Source organism: Erinaceus europaeus, chromosome 18 (assembly GCF_950295315.1).
Source record: "Erinaceus europaeus chromosome 18, mEriEur2.1, whole genome shotgun sequence".
Lineage (NCBI taxonomy): Eukaryota > Metazoa > Chordata > Mammalia > Eulipotyphla > Erinaceidae > Erinaceus > Erinaceus europaeus.
Window position 1 is genome coordinate 45,407,722 of NC_080179.1, and position 15,058 is coordinate 45,422,779.

At 44.3% G+C, this 15,058-nt stretch overlaps 1 protein-coding gene across 8 annotated transcripts in view; it reads left to right on the forward strand.

Moving 5' to 3' along the window:
- Positions 1-15,058, forward strand: part of C18H2orf76 (chromosome 18 C2orf76 homolog) — a 68,614-nt gene that overhangs the window by 2,979 nt on the left and 50,577 nt on the right. For 2 of the 8 annotated variants that reach the window (XM_060178005.1, XM_060178000.1), the window contains exon 1: positions 5,149-5,251. The exons of 3 other annotated variants lie outside the window; for them this stretch is intronic. Coding sequence is in view for 1 of the 5 variants with exons in the window: in XM_060177999.1 (XP_060033982.1) it covers positions 726-746 (21 nt within the window). In the remaining 4 variants the exon portion in view is untranslated. Of the gene's footprint in view, positions 1-646; positions 747-2,663; positions 2,688-5,148; positions 5,252-15,058 lie in introns of those variants that run through there. 3 more of the 8 variants (XM_060177999.1, XM_060178002.1, XM_060178006.1) reach the window with 3 other exon arrangements.

Genomic DNA, 15,058 nt, shown 5'->3' on the forward strand with positions numbered 1-15,058 from the left:
GGACTGTAAATCTCTCCTTCCCTACCTGTAGTGCTCAGATGCAGTTTACACTTGAAGGTGCTTGGAAAGAAGGAGCGGGCTTTGGGATTTAACTTATAACATGGGTCGGTTTGGGTCAGGTATTTCGGGATAAATCTAGAGTCTTCAGTAATTTTGATTGAGAAAGCAATGGCAAACAAAACTTGGAGTTAAATTTGGGGAGACTTACACTTGAATTGTAAAAAATGGGATTTGTTTTTCTTCTGAAATGACAGTTCAGAGCTGTTGTTTTCCCTCCAAAGCCCCAGTGAAATCTGATTTGATTTTGCTTTAACACTTGATGGCTTTCAGTCTTGTAATGGACATTCAGTTAATTGCAGGTGTGGAGCAGATTTTCAAAAATTCTTTCTATTACTGATTCAATATTGATTTACAAAATTACATGTCAGTGGGGGTATAATTCCATATCATTCCCACCACTAGTGTTCTGAATCCCCAATCCAAGGTTATAGACATGGGTAAACTATCATCTTTACAGCTATCTGTCTGCATTTGTACATAATTGCCCCCTTTTTCTTCCAGGCTCAGGCCTTTCTTCCCCTCCAAGTCACACATGACCTTGTTACTACATCCAGATGCCCCTCCCTTTTTCCTGCCCTCTCTGTAGGTCCTGATGGAGCTGGAGTTCAGAGCCCTCTTATCTTCTCCCTCCTATCACTTCTCCCTCACTGGGAGTATGGATCAAAATGGTTTTTGGGGTGCAGAAGGTAAGAGTTATGGTTTCTGTAACTGCCTCTCCACTGGAAATGAGTGTTGGCAGGTGGATCCATACTCCCAGACTGTTTTTGTCTTTCCCCAGTGGGCTAGCACTCTGGAGAGGAGACTCCAGGACACATTGGTGAGGTTATCTGCCCAGAGAGGTCAGGATGGAATCCTGGTAGCGTCTGCAGTTTGGTGTCTGGAAGGTGGCAGGACATAGTGAGACAAAATGGTTAATGAACAGGAACCAAAAAGTAGGAACAGAGCAAATGAGATTAGGGACCTTAGGGTGGAAGAAAGCCAGGAAGTCATTTTAGGCATGCTTTTAGGAGCCCATGACTATGGTGGTTTTTGCTTGAGTTTGATAACTAGGATGAAGTTGGATAAAGTATTGTCTAAGAGAATGGTGTCAGAGTAGAGAAAAGGCCTGGAAAGTTGGATTAGGGCAGAGAGTAGCTCCCATTATTGAAAAAATTCTGTGGATAGAATTAACTATCTCTATCCATCCTTATATATGTTTATATTTAGCACCAGAGCCTGTGTAACCTCTGAGTCTCTATTGGTCTGAGCTCAACTCCTGGTCACAGCTGGGAACATTGTAGGCTGCACTCATTTCAGGACCAGTCTTCTTCCTCACGTGGCGGGGCGGGATACCTCAGCCTGCCTTCAGACATTGGGCCAGTCCTAGCCTACCATTGCTTCTTTATGGTGTGGCCAAGGTCCTGGGAATGTCAGGAAGCAGATTTGTAGTGAAATATATCTCAGTAGATTTTAACATTAGATTATTGTATTTGGTACATTTGAAAATAATGTACTGAAAATGTAACTTTATTATTATTGTTATTATATTGTTATTATTGCTGTTACTGGAGCACTGTTCAGCTCTGGGTTATTGTGGTACAAGGGATTGAACTTGGAAAATCAGGGCCTCAGGCCTGAGAGTCTGTTTGCATAACTATTATGCTATTTTCTGTGCTCTGTAGTTGAGTTTTAAATAAAGGTGTTTATTTTATTTTATTTTTTGCCTCCAGGGCTATCACTGGGTCTTGGCGCAGACATTATGAATCCACTGCTTCTGGTGGCTATTTTTTTCCATTTTATTGGATAGGATACAGAGAATTTGAGAGGGGAGGGAAGGTGAAGGGAGGGGGGAGAGAGAGAGGAGGGGGGAAGGAAGAGAGACACCTGCAGACACTGATTATGAAGCATCCCCCCCGTATGTGGGGAGCTGGGAGCTTGAACCGGGATCCTTGTACTGGTTCTTGTGCTTTGTACTATGTGCCACTGCCCAGAGGAAGGGAGAGAGAACCATAGCATCACACTGGGACATGCAGTGTTGGGGACTGAACTTGGGACCTCATGCTTTATCCACAGTGCCACCTCCTGTGCTGCTTTTTAAAAATGCGGTCGAGGGAGTGAACATAGGGCCTTCTCACTGGTTAGCCCCCTTGACCCAATTCTCTCTCTATTTCTTCCTCCTATTTTTTACTTGTGATTAATAGTGGGTTATAAGATTGTAAGATCACAGTGTATGTAGTCCCACACCACTCCCACCACCAGAGTTCTGTGTCCTCACCCTCCCACCTCCCAAAGATAACCACCAGAGTTCTCACAAGAACTTTGCTTGTTTCTGTTTTTTGTTTGTTTTTCTTTTTTTGGCAAGTTCATGTGTATCAGCTCTCTGACTGCAGATAGGTGTGAAACCAACTGGTAGTTGTCTTTCATCTCTATACTTATTTTGCTAAGCATAATCACTTCCATCTCCATCCATTGTGTCTCAAAGGACACAATATCACCCCTTTTACTGCTGAGTAATACCTCACAGAATATATATCCCATAACTTCTCCAGCCAGTCATCTTATGATGGGCATTTTGACTCCTTCCACACTTTGGCTGTTGTGAATATTGCAGCTGTGAACATAGGGGTGCATATCTTCTAATTAGTGTTGTGAGTATCCTTTCTTGACCCAATTTTCTTTTTTTTTTTTTTTTAAATTATACTAGTGATTTAATATTTACAAAATTATAAGATAATGGATATAATTCCACACTGTTCCCTCCACCAGAGTTCTGTATCCCTATTCCCTCCATTGGAAGCTACAACAGTTCTCCCAAGGTTGCAGATATGGGTCAACTATTATTTCTCCAACTATCTGTCTATATTTGTATATATTTGCCCATTTTTTTCCCATGGTAACGTCTTCTCTTCCTTTCCAAGTCCTACACATATACCTATTACTACATCTGAATGTCTATTCCTATTTCCTCTTCTCTCTCTGGGTCCTGATGGAGTTGGAGTTCAGAGCCCTTCCGCTATCACTTCTCCCTTACTGGGAGTATAGACCAAACTCTCTTGGTGTAGAAGGTGAGAGGGCTGGACTCTGTAATTGTCTCTTTGCTGGACATTGGTGGTAGCTGTTGACCCAATTTTCTATTCTTGTTTTTTTATTTTTTAAATTAAAAAAAATTATTCATGAAATAAAAAATATTGACAAGACCATAGGATAAGAGGGGTACATTTCCACACAACTTCCATTACCAGAGTTCTGTATCCCCTCCCCTCCCTTGAAAGCTTTCCTGTTCTTTATCCCTCTGGGAGCATGGACCCAGGATCATTATGGGGTGCAGAAGGTAGAAGGTCTGGCTTCTGTGATTGCTACTCCGCTGGACATGGGTGTTGGCAGGTCGATCCATACTCCTAGCCTGTCCCTATTTTTTCCTAGTGGAGTAGGGCTCTGGGGAAGTGGAGTTCCAGTACATTGGTGATATCAGGTGGACATTATAGTAGTATCTGCAACTTGCTGGCTGAAAAAGCATTAAGATATAAAGCAGAACAAATTATTTAATAATCAGGAAACTAAAGGCAGAAGTTTAGCAGATGAGTTTTGGGGTCTCCATTTTGGAAAAAGCTAGTAGGTCTATTTTAGGTATATTCCAGGGGGGCCATGATTTTACTGATTTTTGCCTAAGCCTGACAGCTAACATGCAGATAGGCCAAAGGAGACCCCTCTCTCCACTATCCCTGGTCCTTTCCATCAGGAACAACATAATGGACCAACAGGACCTTGACCTCAATATGGATCAACAATGGTAGGGACTGCCCCATTCTCTGAAGGGAGGTTGGGACAAAATACCACTTGAGGAGGATGTGTCCAGCAATGGATGTAGCCTAGAATGTCCCTAGCTATGACCACAGAATGCGAATTCAGACCTACAGGGATGCAGAGGTTACACAGGCTCCTGCACTGAATATGGACCCCAGATCAAATCCATGGGATTTTTCAGTTAACTGTATTTATATACTTTTCCCAGATTTGGGAGCTACTCTCTTCCCTGATCCAGCTTTCTAGTCCTATTTCCAACCCCGTCACCATCTCCACAGACAATACTTTTGGCCTGTCCTTGTTTTAAGAAAGAGAGGCGAGGCTCCACAGTACCTCTCCTCTGCTGGCACTCGCGTGGGTGGCCTCGCAGCAAAGTAAGCCAACTGGTTTTCCATGCTAGCACTAGAGACTTCACAAACAGAATGAAACCAGGGGATGATTCAGCTACGAACAAATCCAATTTATTGTACATAAGGCAGGGTTTAAATAGCAAAAGTGAACAAAGGACATTTTTCACATGTGACAATAATTGTGGGCTTCTAAAGGTCAGAACCCTCATAGTGAAGGATTTAAGGAATGAAGAAAATTGATAGGGGTAGAGGAGAGTTCAGGATGATTAGTGGCTGTTAGGTAAGAGAGTCAATTAACTGAAGGTATTTAGAAAAACATGTTAATTATACCAGCAAGGGAGAGGTAAACAGAGAAAGGCAGAATATTGATACATGGAGTAGTGATCAAAGAATGAGGAAATAGAGTGTGGACCTTACTATTATACTACTGACAGGGTAGGATGATGGAGTATAGTTTGCATGTGATCAAAGATGGTGAACTTATAGTGAACTTTAAGCAGGCAACCATTTGGTTTGTAAGAAGGGAATGAGTTAAGTGTTAGGAGGTGTAGGCCTTTGTGAAGCTTGGGAGACTGACAAGAAGAAACTGAGTCAGGAAAGCTTTTCCCTCCATGCTCGACCCCTGAAAGGGAGAGGCTGACAGGTGGGGTGTCTTTTCAGACCTCCATCTTTATGATGGGAGTTCCCTTATGCTCTTACTATGCTTTCACAGTTATCCAACACTCCTCCATTCACAGTGCTCCCACAGAGTGCCAGGGTTTGAACCCAGGGCCTCATGTACAGTAGGGCACAGTATGCCAGGCAAGCTATCTCCTGGCCCCTTGACTGGAGTTAAACACTGGAGACAGTAAGGTTAGTATTTGGAATTAACTTGGCAGCCTCTGGTGAGCGTTGCTTGTTTGCTATATATCCCATTTCCTTAAAAAATATTTCTTCCGGGGCCAGGTGGTGGTACACCTGGTTGAGCGCACACATTACAGTGTGAAGGACCCAGGTTCCAGCCCCTGGTCCCCACCTACAGGGGGAAAGCTTCATGAGTGGTGTGTTGGGACTTGAGGGTAAGTAGCACACGGCTGACATAAGGCTGATGAACAGACCACAGATTTATGCAGACTCACAAGGCATCATGGGTTTGTAGGACGTGATTTAAGTCTGACAGAAGTTACTCATGCACTGTTCCTGTTCAAGTTGTTCCTGAGCTCTCCGTTCCTGCTTCCCTTCTTCCCCAGACCTGCAGTGCTACTCCCCTTGGGACCTGAACACATAGCCCCGTGCTGGTTTGCCCCTTGGCCAATTTTGCTGACCTAAATAACCACAGTGAAATAAATCTCCCGTTTTTTGAAACTCCAGACAAAGCCACACAAAGTTTTAGATTTTTTAATTACTATAGTGCTGCAGCAGGGCTGCAGGTGTCTCTCTCTGTCTCTCTCTCTCTCTACTTCCCTCTCCCCTTCATTATTAAATAAATAAATGTTAAAAAAATATTTCTACCTAGTGACTCTGTGCTGAGGTAAACCTACAAATGTTGTTTTAAGCAGTTAGTCTCATGGGCTATGATACTAACTGATCTCGCTAAGGAGAAGAATAAACTTTTCCCTTAGTGCACAAGCCAACCCAGGCCAAGTCTCAAATGAGCTGACAGCATGGTGTACCTGCTGTTTGCCTCACTTTTCAGTATCCTGTGTGAGTAACATCCAGCAGTGGAAACGACACTCCACTTAACTATTTTAGCTCAGGGAATTGAAATAACACTCGACTTTTAACATAAAGAGGTGATAAGCAGCCAGCATCTCAGCTCTGCTTTTTGTTGTTGTTTGTTTGTTTATTTATACCAGAGCACCGCTCAGCTCTGGTTTATGGTGGTGCTGTGGATTGAACCTAAGACTTTGGAGAATCAGGTATGAGAGTCTCTTTGCATAACCATTATATTATCTACCCCCACCTCTCAGCTCTGCTTTTGAAGTGAATTTTAGAATCTATTAGGGGCCAATAAATTATTAGGATTTTTAATTTTTTTATCATTTTTTTACCTCTAGGTAAAAAAAGTGGAGGCTTGGTGCTTGCAATACAAATGCACTGCTCCTGGTGGCCAATTTTTCCATTGTTGTAGCTGCTGTTGTTACTGTTGGATAGGACATAGAGAAATTGAGAGAGGAGGGGAAGACAGAGAGGGAGAGAAAGATAGACACCTGCAGACCTGCTTCACCACCTTTGAAGCGACCCCCCTGCAGGTGGGAAGTTGGGGGCTCAGACCAGGATCCTTACTCTGGTCCCTGGTCCCCAAATTACATGAATTTTAAAAACAATCTGAAGTATGTTTTCTTGTGACGGTTTCCCATTCTTTGTGACTCGGGCTTTCAGTATAGAGGAGCCTCGTTCAGCCGGCCGTGCTTTTCTTCCTCTCTTAGGTTGGCAGAGGAGCGTGGAGCAGCCAACACAGAACTGCTAGTGGCTGGAGGCAGCAGGAGCCTTCCACATTTGTAACACAGAGCACTTGGGGCTCAGTGCCAAGTGCTGCTCCCTGCACTTCCTCTTCTGGGGAAGGGTGAAGGCAACTAGAAGCATGCTTTTGCAGGAAGCTCCTCACAGCTTGGAAACTGAATTTTGTATTCTGTGTTTCCACAGTCTCAGAAAGGAAATTGCTCTCAACAACTGAAAAAGTGCAAGTTTCTCCACTCTTCATGATCACTCATTATAATCGTTTAATTGACAAGTTAAAAAAAAATTAACCATCAACATTTGGAGGCCCCTCCCACACATCACCAAGAGGGTGGTGCCTGACTCTTCTCAGGCACTCTCTGCATGAACGGAGTAGCTTTTCTCTCTGTGAAAGGTGTTTCTAAGGGTTTACCATGAACCTGGAAAGGAAGTTGGTTAAGACTGACCGTGAAATGTGTGGGTTTGAGTCCCAAGTAGATGAAATCTGGGACAAGGAGCACGTAACCGCTTTGTCCCACTCCTAGGCTTGCAGGCAACATGTGAATGTTAGGATGGGTGACCAGTGAGCCCAGCTAGCAGCCTGGCAGTCAGTCGGCCATTCCCAGGACTGCATCTTGCCTTCAGAACCTCGCCAGGCCCATTTTGAGTACTCACAGGCTCCGCTTGCTGAGTATCAGTGTAAAACCAGACGGGCAAGACACATTACCTGAGGTGAAAGCAGTTTTTGCCTAGTGAGCATGAATAGTAGTTTAATATTAGATTTCTTTGTAGACACCAAACCTCTAATTTCTTAGAGTAACCTAATCTTTTAAAAGCAGACTTCAGCTACAGTAAAGCTTGGCTGGGGGCAAAGATCAGAGTGTTTTACAAATGGTGAATTGTGTTCATTCAGTGTTGACAGTTTATCTTGAAATGTGACTGGTATGGAGTGATTTCAGCAAAGCTGGGAGGAGACTAGTGTGTTTTATTTATCTTTCTATTTTTATATTTTCACATTTATTTATTTATCCTATCAGAGCATTGCTCAGTTCTGGCTGCCGGGGAGTGAACATGGGACTTTTTGTGCCTCAAACGTGGAAGTCTTTTGCATATCCATATGCTATCTTCCCCAGCCTTTATCTTTTTATTTTTATAGGGAGTCAAGGATCAGACTCATAGGCTTCATACATACATGGCATGTGCTCTACTTCTGAGATGGGTGCCTGGCAAAATTTTTATTTTGCTTATGAGAGAAAGAGAGACCAGGTTATCATTTTACCATCCATGGGGTCCTACTAATTTTTGTTGTTTGCTCCTGTGCCTGAGCCTCATGTGGGCACAATGCCCACTGTACCAATGAGCCACCTTCCACCCAGGATGTGTGTATTTTGAAGGGAATCAGACTGAGATTGAAGTGGGAGAGGGACCCAGAGTTGTAGGCCTTTGTCTGCTGAAGACTGAGGGAGGTGGGATGAGGATGCTTCGACTTTCAATTTCCCTCCACCCTTTTCCTTCTTTTTTATGCCTTTGTCTCTTTGTTTCCCTGGTGAGGGAAGGACTGGCAGGTGGATGTCTTAACCAGCCTGGGCCTCTGTCATTCTCTGGGTGTTGCTCTTCAGAGGCACTGCAGTGAGTTCGGCAGGAGGCGAGTGTGTGTATCATATCTCTGCACGATTTTCGTTTCTCCCTGTCCTGCTTCTGCTCAGCCAACATGGGTGAGTCTGGGGTGAGATGAAACAAGGCTAAAGCTTAGGGGCAGAGGATTCTGTGGGGCAGTGTCTTACATGAGTTTCATCCTTTGGCATGTGCCTGAATTCCCCATATCCTTGAATCAAGGCCTGATTACCTAAAGACTTCAAGCAGCAGGGCGAGGACTAGACTAAGACTGTCGTGTTGACCTCAACTTGCTCTCCTGGCCTCCCCTCCAGTCTGAATCCCAGCCCAATGAGTATGTCCCAGGAACACCCCTTTCAGGGGCCTTTCTTCTGCAGTCAAGCAATGTGTGTTAGCCATTGCACAGACTCCACCTCAGTGCACAAGGAGGAAGTCTAGAGCACTTCATTTAAAAAAATTATTTACTTATTTATTTCCCCTTGTATTGCCCTTGTTATTGTTGTTGTAGTTATTGTTATTGATGATGTCATTGCTAGATAGGACAGAGAGAAATGGAGAGAGGAGGGGAAGACAGAGGGGGAGAGAAAGATAAGACACCTGCAGACCTGCTTCACCACCTGTGAAGCAACGCCCCTGCAGGTGGGGAGCCTGGGGCTCGAACTGGGATCCTTATGCTGGTCCTTGTGCTTTGCGCCACGTGCGCTTAACCTACTGCGCTACCGCCCGACTCCCTCCAGATCACTTTTGTAGTTCACAGTTGAAGGATCACTTGAGCTAATGTTGGGAGCAGAGTTCATGCCACCTTTTCTGGTCTGATGAATCGCCATAGGGAATGTTGTCCATAGGATGCACTTAAGATTGAATTGACTATACAGGATAGGATCTAGCCAAGTATCATTTTGGAGAGATTGGCGCCTTTGACTGTGGACTAGCATGTGTTCTCTGAAACAAATTATGTTTGAGATACAAATAACAGTATTTTTTGGGAAGTTAGTTCTGGCTTCCACAAAGCAACCACAGACCTGGGATTCAAGGGGAAAGAAACTGGCAAGACATCTATTGGTAGAATGAAAATAGGAACCTAAGTGGTTCAGAGGCCATTAAGCTGATCTGGCCGTTAAGATCTGACTTCACAAAGATAATGATTAGACAAGTACACTGCATTCCAAAAGGGAGAACACAGTGGTCCTGTGTGGGTTGGATAAAATTTCCCTTTGGGGATAAAAGTTTGACTTATAAAAGGGTGAAGTTAGAGCTACAAGAATGGGACATGCACATTTTTGTGGTGGTGGTGGGGGCTAACCTCAGCATCTAGGGAAAGAGCAACTTATACCACCCCCACCCTTGACTCTGGCCCCCCTCCCCAGCTGGAGATTCGAGTGAGTGTGATCACTCAGTAAAGATCTTGACTTCTTGAACTACTCCCCGACAAAACCTTCATAAAGCAAAGCATCCTGTCTGGGACCTCTCAAACTGTTAAGATCACCTTAATTTTTTAAAAAAATATTTATTTGTTGTCCTTGTTTTGTTGTAGTTATTGATGTTGTTGGATAGGACAGAGAGAAATGGAGAGAGGAGGGAAAGACAGAGAGGGGAAGAGAAAGATAGACACCTGCAGATCTGCTTCACCACTTGTGAAGTGGACTCCCCTGCAGGTGGGGAGCCAGGGTTCACTTGAACTGAAATCCTTAAGCTTGGTCCTTGTGCTTTGCTCCATGAGCGCTTAACCCACTGCGCTACTGCCCGACTCCCAATCACCTTAAATTTAAATGAGTCCTGAATTTGCCAACCCCTGACCACTCCAAAATCAAGTCTGTCAGAGCTGTCAGAGGGCTGGAGAGAAAGAAGCCTGTGGTATGTTGTATGTCTGTCTGTCTTTCATGCCTGAGCCTCCAAGGTCCCAGGTACTACCATAAGCCAGGACTGAACAGTGCTGGGGAGGGAACCTCAAGTCTATCAGAAACATAAACCATTAAGTACATTAAACACAAATCTATCAGTCAGACAACTCTCCCGGCCTGGTGCTTCCCACATAAAACAGCTGTCAACACTCCAGATGTCTTTAATGTTTTCATCCCCTTCCCTCGGTCATGACTTCCACGAGGTAGGACAAATAGCACTCAGCAGGCAGTAAGGACAAACAAGACAGACTGGACTGGTAGTTCCTGCAGAAACAAGGGCAGACTGACGATGTGAGCTCAAGTGAAAACTCTAGTGCTTGGTATCAGTGGTCCAAAGGGTCAGCTGAAGTAAGGGTAAACCCCCATGTTTATTATACCCTCTTGTCACATGGAGGACATTTTAACTGGGGCTGTCAGGGTTGTATAGTGGAAAGAAAAGAGTGTGAGGCACAGAAATGCCAAAGTGAGATCTCAGACGTGACACTGATGTTTACATACCAGCACTCCAACACCCCGTTTTCTAGCTCATTTTATAGGAACTGGCTGAGAGGGAGTGATCTTTTCAGGGGTAGGAACAACCTTACTAGGAAGAGTTGAGGGAGGGAGAGTAAGAAATCTTTTGGAGGGCCAAGTAATAGTGCACCTGGTTGAGTGCATGTTACAGAGCACAAGGACCCAGATTTGAGCCCCCAGCCCTTACCTGCAAGGGGAAAGCTTTGCGAGTGGTGAATCAGGGCTGCAAGTGTCTCTGTTTCTCTCTCTCTCTGTTTCTCTCTCTCATTTTATTTATTTATTTTTGAGAGAGATGCAGAGAGAGAAAGACACAGAGAGAAACAGCCAGAGCACTGCTCAGCTCTGGCTTACGGTGGTGCAGGGGATTGAACCTGAGACTTCAAACCCCCCCCCCCCGTGTTTCTGTTTCTCTATCACCCTCTTCCCTCTTGATTTCTGGCTATCTCTATTCAATAATACAAAAGGAAAAAAAGAAAGAAAGAAATCTTTTGGAGTTTTTGGGTTTTTTTAGGAGGCAGTTCCAAATGCTTCCTAATACACATGTATGTGTGGATAGACATAGGGACGTGTGGGAGGTACCTTGGATTTTATTTTATTTTATTTTTAAAATTTCTTTATTGGGGGTTAATGTTTCACAGTCAACAGTAAATACAATAGTTTTGTACATGCATAACATTTCTCAGTTTTGCACATAACAATACAAACCCCACTAGGTCCTCTGCCTTCATGTTCCAGGACCTATACATTGGATTTTAGCTTTTGTGAGAAAAGTTGTATCACCCTCAGACTGCAGTAGGATGGAAAACAATGCCTGTACCACATATTCAAGTGTCACAGTCAGGCTGTGGCGCATCTGGTGAAGTGCATACATGTTACAGTACACCAGGACCCGGGTTCAAGCCCCTGGTCCTCTCCTGCAGGGGGAAAGCTTCACAAGTGGTGAAGCAGGGCTGCAGGTGTCTCTTTTGTCTCTTTCTCTCTCTACCTCCTCCTACCCTCTCAATTTCTCCATCTCTATCCAATAGTAAATAAATAAAAATATAATTTAAAAAAGTAACATCATCACTGTAACTTATAAAAAAATATCAGTGTGAAGTTCTGAGAGGAAGTGGAAGAATGAATATAGTCTGATATGGGGGAGGGGTTCCCCACAATTCCGACAGAAAAAAAAAAAGAGTGTCTGGTCAGGAGGGCTTTTGAATTTGGTGAGAGGTACAGATCAGATGTCGCAGTAGAAAATGAAACAAGTTTATCTAGCACAACTGCTCTTTTATTGAGCATAATTGTAAGGAGGGAAAACAAGCCAGAGAGCAGTCTACTCCGCAGACAAAGTAGCCTCATGCTGTGTTGCTACCTGGCTCTCATGGGCTGCTGGCTCTTTGTGCTCCATAAGGGAGGAAATCTCTGACTCTTCTGGGAAAGTGGTGGCGGTGACTTCTGGAACCCTAGTACCATTTTTTTCCCCCCTGTGACCAATATGGTCACTTTCTACCATCACCGTGAAAGTTGTACACTGTCATGGCACATGGCATGAGAGTATGTTGATGAAATCTGAGGTTAATGCTAAGTTATAGATGTCACCATCTTATACCCAACCTCTTCAGGCTGGTTCCTGGAGGCTAGGAGGCTTCCTACTCTTACCTTTGCTGCTTTCTTTTTCTCCTTTTTTTAAAATTTTAAAAAAATATTTACTTATTTCATTTTTGTTGACCTTGTTTTTATTGTTGATGTCGTCATTGTTGGATAGTACAGAGAGAAATGGAGAGAGGGGGGGAAGACGGGGAGAGAAAGATAGACACCTGCTGACCTGCTTCACTGCCTGTGAAGTGACTCCCCTGCAGGTGGGGAACCGGGGGCTCGAACCGGGGTCCTTACGCTGGTTCTTGCGCTTTGCACCACATGCACTTGACCCGCTGCGCTACTGCCCCTCTCCCCCTTTGCTGCTTTCTTATCAAATCTACCCGGAGAATGTGAGGCCACAGCTTCCGTGTTAAGGGCTTCCTCACCACAGGTCTGGCAGCTTCTGACCAGATTCACAAGTCCAGCATGTGGTGGTCGCCTCTCATAGAGAAGCAGTTTCCTTTAGCTTGTGTCTGTGCATGATGGTGGGCCCAGGCTATGGTGGTGGTGGCATTCTGGGAGGTGTGGGCACCAACAGCAGCTTGAGTCCAGCCCAGTCTCAGTAGAGAACAGCCCCTTTCTCACCCAGATGAGTCAGTCAGCAGGTGAGAATTACTTCTGCTGTTTACAGATCTGTAGAGAAATGTGTCTAGTATCTACCTAGCTATTGACATAATGTCACCCAAGGGTATGTTTGCCATAGCTGTGGCAGTGACATGGAGTTCTATCAGCTGACCAGAGTGGCCGTGTCCATTTTTGGTCTATCACAGTTGGAGCTGCAGCTGAACACCCACAGCTGGTGTCCACATTCCAGGGATGATTCAGATTGCCAACTCACCTGTGAGCCAGGCCATGCATTCAGGGCAGCTTTGGTGAACCAAGGGTTCCCTTGACAAAGAAGATTTGCTCTCAGTAGTAGAATCAAGGTTTCCCCCAAGTGAAAAGCCACCCCATGTCCATATCAATCTAACTTGCTTTTGGAGCCTCACTTGAAAATAACAGTGTTGCAGAATTCACCCCCAAACAGACCAGAGCCTGATGTGGTGGAAAAGAGAGGAGTTTACTTCACCTGCGGGTGGGAGAACTGGATAATTCCAGGAAATTCTCTGCACCAGACAAAGGAACAGCACAGGTTTGTAGAGTTTTACATCTCAGTTACAAAGGGAATGCAGACATAGCACAGTGCAGGCACATGATCTGTGGCCCTGGTGCTACTTAGTTACGGGGGTCTTATCTCTTCCGGTTAGGCTGGGTTCCTCCCTAGCTGTCCTGTTTAGAAATACAGAGATAGGAGCTAGGGCACATCAGACACAATGGAAGCATAAGCTTATATTCATCTATTTTCTACTTCAATAGTATTTCCTTTTGCCAAATCTGCTTATTTGACCTTTCCTACCTTTTGTTTCTTTTCTTTTTTTAACTTTTATTTATAAAAAAGAAACACTGGCAAAAGGGTACAACTCCACACAGTTCTCACCACCAGAACTCCGTATCCCTCCCCTGACGGCTTTCCTATTCTTTTTTTTTTTTAACTAATTAATTAATTAATTTATTTATAAAAGGGAAACACTGACAAAAGCATAGGATAAGAGAAGTACAGCTCCACATAATTCCCACCACCAGAACTCCATATCCCATCCCTTCCCTTGATAGCTTTCCTATTCTTTAGCCCTCTGGGATTATGGACCCAAGGTCATTGTGGGATGCAGAGGGTAGAAGGTCTGGCTTCTGTAACTGCTTCCCCACTGAACATGGGCATTGACAGGTCGATCAATACTCCCAGCCTGCCTCTCTCTTTCCCTAGTGGGGCAGGGTTCTGGGGAATCAGAGCTCCAAGACACATTGGTGGGGTTGTCTGTCCAGGGAAATCTGGTTGGCATCAATCTGGAACCTGGTGGCTGAAAAGAATATTATAATATATAAGTTGTTGACTAATCATGAACCTAAAGGCTGGAGTAGTGCAGATGAAGAGTTGAGGTGGGGGGGGCTCTCCATTTTGTAGATAGCTAGTAGGCATATTTTAGTTATATTCCAAAGGGTCTGTGGCTATACTAGTTTTTTTTTTTTTCCTCTGAGCCTGAAATCTGATATGCAGGTGGATCCAAGTTATTGTCTGGGAAGATGATGTCATGGCTGGAAAAAGTACCAGAAAGCTGGATCAGGGAAGAGAGTAGCTCCCAAATATGGGAAAGGGGTATAAATATTGTTGACTGTAAACCCCATCGATTTGATTTGATTTTGGGCCCAAATTCAGCTTAGGAATCTATGTGAGTTTTGCATCCCTATAGATCTGAGCTCACATTCTGTGGTCATCAGTAGGAACGTTCCAAACTGCCCCAGTATCAGGACCCATCTTCCTCAGGTGTAGCATAGAGCATCCTCCCTTCGGAGGATGGAACATTCTCTACCATTGTTGATCCAAGTTGAGGGCAAGGTCGTATGGGGGTCCACAGAGGGCTCTGTTTTGTTGTTCTGATAGAGATAACCGGTAACAATGGAGAGAGGGATTGATTTGAGGTCTAGGCCCATCATGTCTGTTTAGAAATCTCAGGACTCCTCAAATAGGGCCCCAGCTGATGGGGTGGCCTGATAGTGTCTAAAGAGTCATTGTTAAAGTATGCCAGTCTCTTGCCCTTATTCAGCTTTTACAATCCTTATTTTGATAAGGATAGCTTGGGAGTGAGTGAGGGAATTATAATAAGAAATAGCTGAGGAAGAAGCTTTCCTATTCTTTATCCCTCTGGGATTATGGACCTAAAGTCATTATGGGGTGCAGAAGGTGGAAGGTCTGGCTTCTAT